The sequence below is a fragment of the Stegodyphus dumicola genome, chromosome 9 (assembly GCF_044657685.1).
Source record: "Stegodyphus dumicola isolate Sdum_Otavi_A_Nest chromosome 9, ASM4465768v1".
Lineage (NCBI taxonomy): Eukaryota > Metazoa > Arthropoda > Arachnida > Araneae > Eresidae > Stegodyphus > Stegodyphus dumicola.
Genome location: NC_140776.1, coordinates 44273736 through 44289392, shown reverse-complemented (window position 1 = coordinate 44289392; position 15657 = coordinate 44273736). Strand labels below are relative to the sequence as shown.

General features: G+C 32.1%; 1 protein-coding gene across 4 annotated transcripts in view; it reads right to left on the bottom strand.

Moving 5' to 3' along the window:
• The window catches only part of LOC118192045 (scoloptoxin SSD14-like), a 184551-nt gene that overhangs the window by 37155 nt on the left and 131739 nt on the right, over positions 1-15657 (bottom strand). For all 4 annotated transcript variants that reach the window (XM_035362935.2, XM_035362932.2, XM_035362933.2 and 1 more), the window contains 3 exons: positions 13875-13931; positions 3876-4109; positions 1860-1982 (listed from right to left, as the gene is read on the bottom strand). In XM_035362935.2, the coding sequence (XP_035218826.1) occupies positions 1860-1982; positions 3876-4109; positions 13875-13931 (414 nt within the window). The remainder of the gene's footprint in view (positions 1-1859; positions 1983-3875; positions 4110-13874; positions 13932-15657) is intronic.

Below are 15657 nucleotides of genomic sequence, written 5' to 3'. Positions count from 1 at the left end.
CTGCAGGACGGTACTAATGTTTAAATGCTTCCACATTATCTCGCAGACGCAGGTACTAATGTTTAAATGCTTCCACATTATCTCGCAGACGCAGGTACTAATGTTTAAATGCTTCCACATTATCTCACAGACGCATGGTGAAGATTCATTAATAAAATTGATTACTATTTTTTTACCATGCTGCGCGACATTCGTAATGTATATGGCTGAATGTCTCATAAAAACGGCCCTTTTAAAGGCCACTCCTGCTTTTGTTTTGTAAGATTAGAAGTAATTTAACTTTAACGATATTCAAAATTCAGTAGCTTATTTAATAAATTTGTGGGGTTCCACTCTTTTATCTAAAAACTGAATGTGAAGGAACCTAATGAACAGCTAAACAAATAATCGCTTTAGTTCAGGAACAGAGACGTAAACCCGAGAAGGGTTAATTACCCTTTATTACTCAAAGTAAGATTTTCACAGATGGCCCTTTTCTCAGGGCGTAGAGCAAAGCCTCCACTTGGACATGAGCTCAAAGTAATAAGAAATAAGACTTAACTAAAACGATATAGCCGAAGCTATCAAAATTCTAAGTAGTTGGTCCCTAAATATCGAATAAGCTAGCGAAGCTATCAAGGGCCAGCAATACGGCCGAGCGTAGTAACAGCTTAGAGAGACTTAGCCAAAAGTCATTAGGAAGGATAGGAAAGTAGCTTTAACTAAAGATAACTGTTAAAAACTTAGGATAAATCTTACAAATTAATGGAAACATTTTCACTCATGTATTCTTAATAATTTTATGTATTGGTGCTTTAATGGCGTCATCTAGGAAGTAACTAAACTAAAAGCAGTAGAATGCATTCTACATTGTTGCCGAATTACGTTTTTCTGATTTTTAATTGGGAAAACTATTTAAAAAGACAACTGCAGAAGAAATTTAAAGATTATCGCAATTAAAGTATTAAAAAGACGTCACTTCGAATATAGTTGCTGAATATATAAAACAAATCGAAAAAATAATTCAGTAACGTATTTTTTTTGTTTTTGTTTTCTGTAATTGCAATATATTTCTTTACTTGAAAATGTCTTATTTTGATTTAGCTTTCATTTTTATTTTTCACTGCGCATTTTATAGATGGAATCATAGAGGAAATTTATTTGCAGTAATTTGATTTTCAAACAATAAATCACAAACTGTATGTATTTCTAGATATTTTATTTATTTTATTTTATTTTATTTTTATTTTTTTGGCAGGATACACACATTTAAGCATCTTTACCAGGTGCTAATTTTACTGCTAGATGTTCCCAGAAAGTAACAAACACCACTTCATCAACAAGCGTTTAAAGGCTGCGTATCGTAAATACGTTTTAAAGTTTTGCTCTTAGGTTGACTACAATTGTTTTCCTCTTCATGCTGTTATCATATTCAACCTTTAAATGGTGCCGAATTTTCTTATCATATAAAAAGATTTTGTACATAAAGACTTCAACTATGGTTTACATCTATTGCTACAAAAAAATTTCAAAGGTGGTATAGGTTGAAAATATATCTAAAGAATTCCTAAACACGACATAGGAATATATTACTTAAACATCCCGTAGAAATAATAAAAGTTAGTACGCAAATTTCTAACGATGGGCTATTAGATTCAATAATAATAGCATCTAATTTTCTCTTACATTTACTACATTCCTATTATTCTGTACAGAGGTCTCTTTTTATCTTCTATGGTGAAACAAACTAAAATCCAAAAATCAGACGGTACTTTTTGTAAAAAAGTTCATGTCAAGATACTATTTTTTTAAATGGAAATTTTTTGAACTTGGCAATATATTTAGTTTTTAAAATAAAGCAAAATAAGTTTCGTAATTACTTGTTGTAAAACAACATCAGGAATCCACCTCCTAAACCCATGCTTTGGGGGTTCACAACTCCCATGCATAAAAGAACAGCAATGGCCGCGTCGACAGCGGAACCATTTTTGGCCAAAATATCCCTGAAACAAAATAAAAAGTTTACATATATTATATTGTATCTGTCCAAAGATCCTTCAAATAAATGCGTCTACTTTACTAATTAGTAACGAGTTATGAATTAAAACAAGAATCATTATTAGGTTAATAAAAGTTATGAAGATCGCTTAAACACCTTCGACTGAGACAAAATGAGTATCTGCTGTTGATTGAAAGAAAACAAGGTAAAAACGTTGTTAAAATTAAGAAACGGTTAATAACCAGATATATTATGTTCATAAATTATAATTGCAAGATAATTTTTGATTCTAAAGCCAGTTAATTTGATCATATCTGAGACGTCAACAAATGAACTTTTAAGCCCTTATTTTTTCAATAAAATTAAAAGGTATCTTGTTAGCATTTATGATTTTACTTGGACGATCTAAAGCCAAAATGTTGACTATGCGTAAGTATTAAAATACTGATACTAAATCGTAGCTTTACTTCTGATGTCTACTACTGGGAGTATTAACCAGTACGTTAAATGTTAATAACCAGTGGCCATTAGTTTTAATAGTATTTTAAGGATACATATTTATGTATCTCACCCGAAGGCGATTAATTTACTGTGTAATAACATGAAATAAATAGTAAGCAAGCACTAGGGCTGAGCTGATCAAATAATGAGATTCCCCCCCCCCAATACTAGAAACTAGTTGCCATTGAATTGATAAAATTGAATGATCTTCTTAGTCTCTTCACTGCAATAAAATATAATGTAATAGATGAAAAATAACGAAATTAAGTATATTGTTTGAGGGTGGATTTAGATTTTAAGGAGATAGATAAAGCAAGTACAACGGCACCAATTTTAGTTTTAATATTTCTTCAATTGAAATGTAAAATGCTTAAATTAATAAAATAAAGGCATAACTTTAGAAATACTTAAAAAGTGATAAAATTTACCAAATAAAGACTAATTAATTAAAAAAAAGTAAAAAAAAAAAAAAAAGAAAAGAAAAGAAAAAAGAGAGAGAATCGAAAGGATTAAAATTTTAACCTCAAACTAGAGGATTTGTTAAGGTTTATTATGCTCTCACTGAACTCTCAATTAATTAACATGCTACTGGTCTCACTCCTGCTGACACACACTTATTGTCTTTTTAGCTTTAATTTCTTCGCACTTATGCCACGTAAAATTCAACAGAAAAGTCACAAAATTTCTACAAGCAGCGTATCTTTAGAATTCCCCACATAGTGCTATGTTTTGCTACGTATTTTTTATGGTCTTTTAGTCTTTTTAACTTTATTTTTTAAACATAGCATTCTTCGCAATGCCACATAAATTCAACAGCAAAATCACAAGATATTTAAAAACGACATATTTTTAGATATCTCAATAGAGGTAAGTGTCGCCACATATTTTTGAGATTCGCTAAATTATTTCTTTAAAAATAATGCATGGTGATAATGTTTGATGGGAATATCCTTTTTCGGACACAAAAGTGACACGGACAAAAAGGTGAGGATCGAGAGGGTCGGCACCAATAAGTTTACTTTCTCTAATACGTAGCTGATAAAAGAATTATATTTGTGATGAACAAATCCCAGAATAATAAAGGAATGGTTTATCTTGACATACGTAAAAACATAAATAATAAATGATATCTAAATATAAATTTAATATATAAATCTTAAATAATAAATGGTATGACGACAGATGAGACGTCGAGGCATATTTTCGAACTGAAAAAAATTGTTAAAAATTTTAGATATCTCGTTATTGTCTTTAGAATACTTAGTCAACCTGTAAAATTTAGATTACGATATTTTTGTCATCAAATTTTTACTGGACAAAATATCTAAAAATTTAAAATATTTGCACAAAAACTTATTCACAGATATAAATAGGTTATTTATAAGTATCAACTTACCTTCCAATGACAGCACATGGAGCAGCATCCGTTGAAATAGCAGCAGAAGCAAATTTACCCAGTCTAGAATTCGAATTATAATCTGGCATATTATACATATATATCTTTCGTCTGGCAACCACATTTTGGGTTGAAGATGGTAAGGCGAAGCATATAACGATCACGGTTATGATGAGAATGGCTAATATGATCGCTACTGCCAAGGCGATTTTGGCCTTCAACGTCAGCGATCGGCTGGAAGTGGAAAAAAAAAGAGTACAAGCTTTATTATTCATAAAAGTGAGATTTCATAAAGCGATTAAATTAATTTAATTCTTAATTAAACAAAAAGCTGTTTAATTAAGTTTTAAAACTTAATTAAACAATTAATTCTTAATTAAACAAAGAACAATTTTGCTTGGTTAAAATTAAACAAAACAAATTCATTTTTATTAAATTAAATTCTTAATTAAAAAAATTTTTAAAAATTTAGTTCAGTGCACCAAAATCCGGCTTGAAGTACTCTTTCACTATACCCTAGCACTTTTTATAAGTGGGCGCATTTAATGTAATTCTTGGAAAGAAGAAACTACTGTCTAGCACCTAGATCCTATTTAAAATTTACAGCTGCAGTTCTGGCAGCCTCAGAGACACATGCAGCGAATTACATAGCAACAGAGAAAAGAGTACCAGAGGCACTGTACTAGTATTTTTTCATGTTCTTTTTCTACAGATTCTCAATAAGTGCATCCTTTCAGATATGTAGTTTTACAAGCTACCCGTGAATTTGATTTCGTTTTCGCAACGAAAATTAATTCTATCCATTATTTCTCTCATTAAGTTTTATATTTTACTATTATACTCTTTGTTCCAACATATATCCTATTCCTGTTATTTGTCTCAATACATTAAAATAAGCTTTCTGTAGCAGCAGAGGCGCATATAGGAGATGGTTGACAACAATGACAAACGTGACATCGCAAGAGGAATCTATATAACTTTACGTTTTATGGCATATTTCAATTCTGACAGATCTTTGAAATTTGATGTGTACATCTTAGATTTCAGATAACCCCAGAACCAGAAATTTATCAGAGTGAGGTCGGAGCACGCGGTGGCCACGGAACTACAAAGTTAAGGGAGATGACTTCTTATCTCCAACATGCTGTTGCAGAACTTGCCAAACGTATGTGGCGACGTGTGGAGGAACAGCATTTTGCTTTCCTACAATGCTATCAACAACATTTCGCTGCTGCAATTCTGGAATTACGTAATTCTGCAACATTGTTGTATGTTACTGTTAGCCATTACAGAAGCTGTGAAATTTACCAGGAAACAACAAGAAAAAAGTGTTATAATTTCCGACAGTGCTTCAAGCTTACAGGCAATAATCGGACTGAGCCACTTGCCACTAATAAGGGAAATCCAACGCTTACTATCCTATTTCCCAGAGAAAACCCGTCCCAAGCTTCACTGGACACGCGCTCATGTGAGCACAGTGGGCAATGAAGCAGCCGACCAACTTGCAAGAGATAGTGCAAATGGACAACTTGCCCCAGCCATCTGTCTGCCAATTCCATTACCACATCTTAAATCAAGACTGGAACAGGATCTTATGCCCCTGTGGAAAACTAACTGGACACAAGAGCTAACAGGTAGGAGGACATTTAATTTCCTCCCGGTGCCCTCAAGGGAATTAAACACTACATGCAGAGCAATGACACGTTTCCTGACGGCGCATGGCCCTTTCGCAGCCTATCTGTTTCGCTTCGGATTGCACCACACAGACTCATGCATATGTGGGTCAAAAGGTACCATCGATCATCATATGTTCGAGTGTGAAATCACCAAAGACCTACATTTCCGGCCGTATACAGCTAAAAATGCCCAGGTATGGTTGAAACAACTCTAAAAGAGTAAGCTACTACGAAACAAATTTAAAACTGTCATAGACTACCTGGCAATGAACTGCGAAAATCTAAAAGCAATGTAAAAAAAAGTATCATTCAGAACAGTCAAAGTCTTAACAGAGTCTTTTTAATAACTACAGGTAACAAATACCTATCTTTCCGAAGCAACTTTATAAATTCAGCTACAAATTTATTTGATTTTTAATTAAATTTTAATATTTTATAGAGATTTTGGCTAGGCTTATCGATAATAGAATGCTCCATCAATTGAATACAAATGCTGATAGTCATATTATAAGGTATTTCTCCCGCCTTCCTAGCATGCCTTCGTGGTGTAGTGGTTCTGCACGCTGGGCCGGTATTCCAGAGCTCCGAGGTTCGATTCCCGGCGAAGGCGTTTGCTCATTTTTCAACTTGTGTGCTTCCAAAAATACCTAATGTCTCTACAGTGGCTCCCGAACTAAAAAGGGTGTTGGATGATGATTCTCCTCACCCAGGGTTTGGCGATTTTGTTCCCTAAAAACCCCAGTTGCCCTTTAAAAAGGAGGAGTATATAAGGTATTTCTCCCGCTTTCCTAGCGTGCCTTCGTGGTGTAGTGGTTCAGCACGCTGGGCCGGTATCCCAAAGTCCGTGGTTCGATTCCCAACGAAGGCGTTTGCTCATTTTTCCTCTTGCCTGCTTCCAAAAATACCTAATGTCTCTAAAATATAACAGATGGTACACCTGGTGGTAAGTAAGTAACAATGTTGTATACCGAGTCCTTGCGATAGAGAACATTTTCATACCTGTAGAAGTAACCTCTTCAAAGAAGTATGCAAAGGGAGTCAATTTATCTCCTCTCCGTGCTCTCATTGGTTCTTTACCGAGCGCATACCTTCAAATAACAATATCTGCAATTTCATTTCGACTGGCTAAGCAGATAGGTCGCTAGGGATCTATATATTGGAGAAGTTTTTTTCTTATATTTTATCACAAGGTAATTTATCTATTTCACTGATTTTAATTCCTTACAAAGATCAAAATGAATGTACAATTCCGCCTGTTTTGACTCTTTTAATTTGTAATTTGCAAAATGGTAAAAATTGTAAAAGGAAAGCTTAATGGAAGTGTGAAATACTAAACTTCAAGAGCATTTTCAAGTAACTGAAAAATGGGATGAAACTGAACTTTTACTGAGCAACGGGTAGGACGGGACACGGTATTGTCGTGTTCACCACGGAAAGTGCAGACGTTTTAGGTACATCTGAAAATCTGCAATGGTACTTAATATTTATCTCAAATCTAGCGCTAGAAAACTCTGTGTACAATAATAAATATGTCTTAAGAACATCAAGTAATTCATAATAAATCTTCGTAGAAAATATAAAAGTGTTCTCAGAAAATATTTGCATCATAAATGATACCTTACTACAGCATCTGCATCTGATATTAAACACCAAAATGGCCCACCAATGACCGAACGATAAAATCTCTGAACACTAGTTGTTCGGTCCGAGGTTCGAATCCCGCGAACGGGCTAGCTGCATGGGCATTTTCGTCATTTTCCCCAAGTGTAATGTGTATACATGCCAGTTTCCCTTAGAAAGTCCTCCACTAAGGCATCCCACCTTTCCGTGTAGGGCCCTTAGGGCGGAACACGTAAATAATAATAATAATAATAAATGAAAAAAATATATTTCGAATGAGTGTTAGTAGTATAGAAAACGCCAACTAAACATTTCCGGAATTCACAGATACTATTCTAGGAAGTATTACAAACGCAGAAACAGTAATCAGTATCCTGGAACACTTAAATAACATCTAGGAGATCCAAGTTAGCAAACAAGTGTCCTGGAAAATATTAATCAAAATAGAAAGTATCCTACTCTATTGTTTTAAATTTTCCTTCGCGCTAGGTATTTGTAGTAGGTGTTAGAACCCAGCCTCAGCTGTTATTTTTCTTTTCATAGTTTGTCGCTCTAAGAATGGCATCCATCTGATTTTTGTTGTAGTTTCTTGTAGTTCTACGGATTTTGAAAATAAATATGACGCTTTGGAAATATAAAGTTATTTTATTTTAAGTTTATTAGGAGAAAGGAGAACGGGTAGTTCTTGCAAATCTCGAACAGTAGGTGCTGATAAGTACATTCAAATTTAGCAAAAGGTTTAAGAATTCGAGGAATAGCAGCAACCGTGTTGGTAATGCATAAAAAGAAAAAAAAAAGTTTAACATGATTTCAAACTGTCTTAATATGCTTGATCATATATGCAGCTGAGGAATAACATTGATTACTACTACATTTTATGGCTTGTTAATAAGCATGACGAAAATGACCATTAGAAATGAGATTTTTTTCTTGCAATTAGTTTTTAATCCTACATTAAATTAATTAGTAAAATTATATTATATATACTGCTAATTATATTATATATAAAAAGTTTTTTCATTTACTAGAAATTCTACCACTCTAACATTTTTACTTAGTTTTTCAAAACTTAAATCATACAGGGCTTAATTTCTAAAATTAGAAGTACCGGAGCTTTGTGAAGATCAAGAATGCTAAACAAAATTAAAAATATGAAATAACGAATAATGAAATTAAATAAAATACACAGAAATAAATAAGTGAAATTAATGAGAATAACTGAATAATGCATTAAAATGTTAGAACACATGTTTGGGCTCCGGCTGTAACTATAATTTTAACGAAAAACTGATGAATACCTGCGAGAAGCTCCGTCTGAATTTAAACCTTGATTATGCATATTTTATAGATATTTCACTTCGACAGAAACACAGTAATCATCTTAAAGATATATAACTTTTTCTTTATTAACATAAAGTAATGTTAGAAGAAAATAAATGGCAGTAATATTTTTCCTGAATTTGATCAAAAGGCATTCCACAAATAATTGTTTATATTCCTAGAGTAATTTAAACTTTTGGAGTATGAAGAATTACAATTATGATTTTAAATTTTCGTGAGGAAAATTAAAAATATTTCTTTATTTAGCGTATTATAGTTTTAGCTCAAAGCGGCAATTTGCCCAGGAGAACTATTAATTTCGTTTTGGCATATTGCGTTGATTCACTACAAGCATTGTTTCACTTTTCAAATCGTAGCCACAAAATATTATCGACCTGAATTATATTTAAAGAAATAAAATAATGAAGAATCTGCATAAAGGTATGTATGTTTCTCGCATTGTGATGAAACAACGGTACCTAGAGGCATCAAATTCTAAATGACGTAAGCCGACTGCGAACATGGGCATCTGGAAGCCCAAATTTGAAATCTGGAATTTGTTTTAATATCGATTTCATATTTTGTAAATTTTTAACGGTTTTATGATTAACAAACTCAAGAATTTCAATGCGAGCAATGGCAACGCTGTACAGAAAAAAACGTTTTCATCTTCAGCGCGTGAGACTGAGTATCGGAAATTCTAAAGATATGCTTAATTTAAAATTATTTTGCGATATTGCTCTTGAATTGAATTTTATTGTTTAAATGCGAAGAACATGATACGTAATAAATAAAGGTAACAGACAAAGTGTTAAAAAAAAAAAGCCTCTTTGGACGTAATTTAAAATCTGAAAAGAAAAAAAGAAAATCTGAAAACCTTCAGATTTTCTTTTTTAGTTCAAAGGGGCTTTGTCACTGAAGGTGTATTGTTTTTGTTTTGCAATTTTGCGTTGGTTCAATATAAATGTCCGTTTCATTTTTCAAACTGTTGCCACCAAATGTTAGTCTTGCATTATATTTGAAGAAATTAAATAATGAAAAATCTGCATAAATATATGTATATTTCTCGCATTGTGATAAAACAACGGTACCTAAAGCCATCGAATTTTGAATGACGTAATCCTACTGCCAATATGGGCATGTGGAAGCCCAAATTTGAAATTTAGAATTTGTTTTATTATCGATTTCATATTTTGTAAAACTTTAACGAATTTTTGATTAACAAACTGAAGGGTTTCAAAGTGAGCAATGGCAACGTTGTGCAGAAAAAACATTTTTATCTCCAACGCGCCGGACTCTGTATCAGAAATTCTAAAGGTATGCTCAATTTAAAACTATTTTGCGGTATTGCTCTTGAACTGCATTTTATGGTTTAAGTGCGAAGAACTTGATCTTTAATAAAGGTAACAGACAAAATGTTAAAAAAAACGCCCCTCTAAAATCTGAAACCTTCCAGATTTTCTTTTTTAATTTTAATTATTATTATTATTTTAATTACTGCTTTTCTTATCCATGAAGCCTTCATGTTTGATTAGGGATTCTAATCTTTTTCCCTTATCGGTTTTAATTTAGGATTCATTTCGGCTTTTCTTTCCCTTTTGTTTCAATAGATGGCGCTAGATGTTTTTCTTTTTTTATTTTAGCAATCCTTAATTTTTTTTTTTCTAAATGTTTTTTTCGAAATGACTATCATTCCTGACTCTTTGACTCTTTTCGGCTTACTATAGAATATAATAGAGCTTAAATTCAATCCAAGTCCAACTCAATCCGGCTCTGGTGGTATATTCTAATATCTGAGACATATTGTTTTCAACGCGTGTACTCCAGAATCCATAGTCAAATGAGTTCAGGTACCTTATTTAATGAATTATATTTAGTGCCAGAAAGCAATTCTATTAAACTACTCATACTAGTTTTATTAACTACTAAGTATAATATTTCTATACTATTTAGTAAGTACTAAAAATCAGTTTTGTAGTAATTAAGAATGATTATGAGCAAATAAACTAAGCAATAAGCTACTAAATTTTTGCCTTATTTTCACTAGAAATGTATAAAGTAACCTTAGTCAATGTAGGATGAAAAGGACCTCCTCTTATATCAGAATGATTCCCTTTCAGAAAGGGAAATAGTTATGGGATTGAAAAATTGCGTCTTTAAACGTTTTATAAGTAATAAAGGAAGCAATTTTTACAGACTATAAAGATTAGACTATAAATTCTTTCAAATCAGACATTTTTGGCAATTTCATTTTCAAAAGTCAATTTCATTTGCATCAGATGTGTCAATTATTGAAACTGAATTTATAAATTTTAGATGACTTAATAAGGAAATAATAATAAAAATAATACATTAATAACTTTTTATTTAATCCATTTCATATATTTAATTTTTGTAATTTTTTATTATTTTATTTAAAATTTTTTGTTAATTATTTAATTTGTTATAATTTATCACTTTATTTATTACCTTAATTATTTTTGTTAAATGCTCCAGAAAGGTAGAGAATTCTAGCACTTCTAATTTTAGAAATTAAGTCGTGAAAGTACGCAGTTTGGCTCCCAATGATTGCAACGTAAACGTTTCGTTAATTTTTATTTTATTTTTACTTAAATTTAGTCTGTTTGCTGTATTTATAGCCACAATTCTCAATATTAAAAAGTTTTGACAGTTTTTACAGTTCGCACGCCTTTTTTTTTTAATTAACAATGGTGCGTGTTTCTTGTAGTGCTAAAGCAGATAACTTATTTAGCCATGTTAATTATTGCATTGATAATTGAAAAAACAGACAACCCAAAATTAGCTTTTTAAAAATTAATCGCATTGTACTACATACACTGTTATAAATACATGTATATGGGGAAAAAAATGTTTTAAATTAAAAAAAAAAAAAAAAAAAAGTAAAACTTTGATGTTTCGAATGCGCAGTATTTAGTATATTGTCTAAAATGAATTTAAATCAATATTATATGAAACCATAGATAAATTTTTCAAGTTTTCTTCTAGAAATATTCTTTTTTTTTTGGCAGGGGGGAAGGGAAGGGACAGGCATGTTGTTATTCTTTTAGATAAGATAAATAACGCGGTACGTTGCGGCACTCATGATTTAAGTTTTACTAATTATTAAGTTAATTTCGATCATACGTTCCTTCGCTTGTTGTGATGCTGGCTTATAGCAGTGGTTTACGAAAATTATACTCCAAGCGGAGTGAGTTAAAAGTAGAATGTAATCCCATTCATGAGCTTACTGGAGCTTGTTAAGTAATTGCGCTGGCGGGCGTATGGCGGTCGCTTGTGAAAACGATACCGAGAAGCTATGGTTCAGCTCAGCAAACATTAAGAAATTAACTTCTAGACATTCCGAGTTTTGCTGAAGCATTCATTGTCTGGAGATAAAGTTTTGGGGACATTTTATTGTTCCGGATTTCCCTTTTTAAAAGAAAATTTGTCATATGGGATAAGAAATGAGCTAGATGCTTCGTTCCTGTGTTTTAAAAAGAAAAATTGTTTTCTCCTAAAATTTTGCGGTTGTTAGAATCTACTTTCTTCATGGCAATGCCAATCTTTCGCTTACTAAAATATTAACTTTCTTGAGCACAACTGGTGGTCTGGCTCCGTGTTTTCGTGTTTTATTCTAGATACTTCTAAAAGATGATTCTAAATTCTTTGATCAATTTTGTTTTCTGAAGAAGTTAGATGAGTCAGAACTCAGCAACAATAAAATAGCTGGAGTATGAAATCGTCTCAGAAAAAGTGGATTCATTTCTTTAAATGGTATACATGTTCAGAATAGTATTAAGAGTTGCTAGAGCTATTAAAACTATGTTAACTCTTCTTCAGCTTTCTGATAATTACAATGCAAACGAAAAAAAGTGTTTTTTTCTTATGAATTCGCAATGGAAGGAGGAAAGAAATCGATTACATATCTCAACAATTCAGACAATTACGAAATGTATATTTAGTATTAACAAACATATTAGTATTTAACAAAGAAGTTGCTGCAAGTTCTATGATTACGTAATTCATCATGAAGATCTTTTATTCAAAGCTTTGAAGTCATATAAATGTCTTATGCATGTGCGATGTGAAATTTAAACGTAAGAATTCCGAAAAAAAAAAAAAAAAAAAAAAAAAGACAGGTCTCTAGATTTGTCAATAGTTTTAAGGAAATTGTCCAGCTTTGTTAACTAGAAAAAGCCTAATCGTTGTAAATATATCGCAATGCTTGCGTAGCATAAAGCAGCCCGTTGTTGTAAAGACTGATGAGAAAGAATACCTGGATTTTAGTGGTTATCAATTTTAATTTTATAAAATTCACAAATCGTGTTATCGTTATTAATTTTAGTTTTATGACATTGACATATCGTGTCTAATAAACTTTATAAAATTTTACGCTTGAGGTTTAGCTTGTATGCAGTAGTTAAACAATCCTAGCGATGAAATTAGACAGACAAAATATTTAACTTCTGTGGATAGAACCGTTAGTGTTTAGATGATTAGGTTATTAGAATATGGAAAAGAACTGAAGGGCTGTCAACCTTCATGTAGGTCTTTGTAAGGGAAACTGACTTGTATTCATGCTACTCATAGAGAAAACCACGAAGACCTACTGTGCAGCCAGCCCTTTCACCTAGGATGGAACTCTGGGCAAATTCCCAGTATTCAGCGGTCTTAACCACTCGGCTACTGGTGGGGCGCTATGTATTTAGAAAAAAAAGTAATCTACGTTTATTTTACATAGCAGAGGTTATCTTCATTCATACAGTCTAGCTTGTGTATACATTCCACTCTCTCATCAGGAGTATTTTTAATGTTTCACTTTCTTTCCTTTGCATTCTTCTCTGTTAATTGCTACGTCAAGCTCCTTTTAGTATATTAGGTTTAGAATAGTTTGATCTTATAAAATTTTAACATTTTCATTACATAGTTTCATTCTTCGTGTTTTTCTTCAAGCACACGTTTATGTTTTATTCACATCCATCTTCAAATGCTAGACCACCAAAAATAATTTTACATGGCATGTTGCTGTTAAGTTTCCCTAATTGGAGAGGAGGAAACCGACATCTTAACCACGTTGAACTTTCCCATACTTTAAAAATACTTACGTATCACAAATTAGTTTCTTTAAAAAAAATAACAATTAGTTGCACAATTTTTTTTTTTTTAATTTAGGCACTGTATTTAACCTTAGGAATGAAGTTCACTGCGTCAAAAATTGTGAGTTTTTGACGTTCTTCGTGTATCGACCTGAAATTTTTTTGGAAAGATGATGGATGACAAACCCACAAAAAGGATAATTCCTATGTATAATAGAGAGTTAATTATATCCAAAACATGTATTTCAATAAAAAGGGGTTTCTGAACCATGAAATGAAATACTTACCTGATTCGAGCGTCTTCTTTGGCATTGAGATCCCATTTTTGAGCATTAAATGGAATACTAAAAAGGAAAGACAATAATACGTTAACACGCTATTAGGGAGGAAATATAATAAAATGCACATTAATAACGTAAGAGTATGATTTAATTTAAGACACAATAATAGTAATTTGCAGATACATCTCTTCATATTTTACGTGGTTACAATTTCAGAGACAGATTAATGAAATGGCCGGCTTACCTTACCTGAAATTTTGTGCCTTAATTATAAGACACATGATATGCTCAATGTTTTCTAAAAATTAATTAATTTTTTGGGGATCTCTCGAAATATGATGTTCCTCGTGATTATGACTTAGTTCCGTTACTGTGTAAATTTTTTATCTAATGATAGTTTAAAATAATGGGCAATACACTTACATCTGCGAAATACCTATTTATGATGCTCGTAAGGTAAAGGAAATTTCTAAAACTATACACTTAGAAGTATTATAAAGGGGCAGAGGCCATAAGTTCTTTTAATTAATGTTGAAACAAGTATTCCTTCAAACCGAGGTTCTTTATCTACAACATACTTCTAGTAAAATTATATTGTAGTTCTTTCTTTTAAAGGATTTTGAAATTATTCTAGAACCCATTATTTAAAGCATCCTTCAGGTCAAATATCAATGCATTTTTTCATTTCTTCGACGTAAAGTAGACAAGCAGACAGCAAGTCTGCAGTTGAAAATACACAGCAGTCATACAGTGCGACATCAACTGAATGGATTGGTTACAGAAGAACAGGAGTTGCACTACCTACAAAGACATCTGGAGTTTGACTGACAGTCGCAGTTCTATCTAGCATCTGCAAAAAACTGTGGTAAAACTTCACTTTCTAGTTTTAGGTTTGCTGCAAAAACTCTCTTCTCATCATGATGTATATCTGCAATGGATCCTTTCAAATACTGGCCTCAGTGGTAATGAAATAGCTGATACCCTACCTAAGGAAGGTACTTCAATAACTAACATCTGGCACCCTGATCTTTCTGGAGATCTGCTCGAGAGTTAAATCTACGTTGCCTCTCCCTGGCATTCTTCTCCAGTTTATGACTAGCACTTTGGCAGGTGCTGTTGCTTTTGGGGGTAATCGAAATATCGATTCGCATAGTCAAAAGTATAAGATTTATAAATTTATAAAGAGAACCGCACGTTTGTTATTCATGATATAAATTTGTCGAAATTTTTTTTAAGAGAATTTTTTAATCACGTGTTCCCAGTAAATTATATAATACATTATTTTTCTCATTTCAATTCATTAATAATTTTACGAGTCATAAATAAAAGTTTATTTTGTAAAAACTTGTTTATTTTATTCTATAATTGTTCTAAAACGAAAATTCTTAATTCCTTTTATATATACATTCACCATGGAGGTAGGAAGTAAGATGGAGTTGCCCTAAACAAGTTTCTCCCGTACCCTGCTCTGAAGCACCGGCGATCTCTACGTGGTGACCAAAACATTGGGTCATTTACCATTGAGTTCAATGGGATTTGACGCGTTCGGATGTAAATATTTTGTAATTACGTCGTAAATATACATATAAATGTATATATTTTCTTTTTCTACAACACTTCAGAGTCCTAAGTATATGAAAACAACATATTTTTAAACAACATTTCATTCTGAACGGAATTAAATTTTCACAGGACAGTTTTATCAGAATGGTTTAATTTGAATGAAATATTTTCACAAGTTTTCGTTAATTACATTAGGAAAAAATTAAGGTAATTCGATTTTATTCGG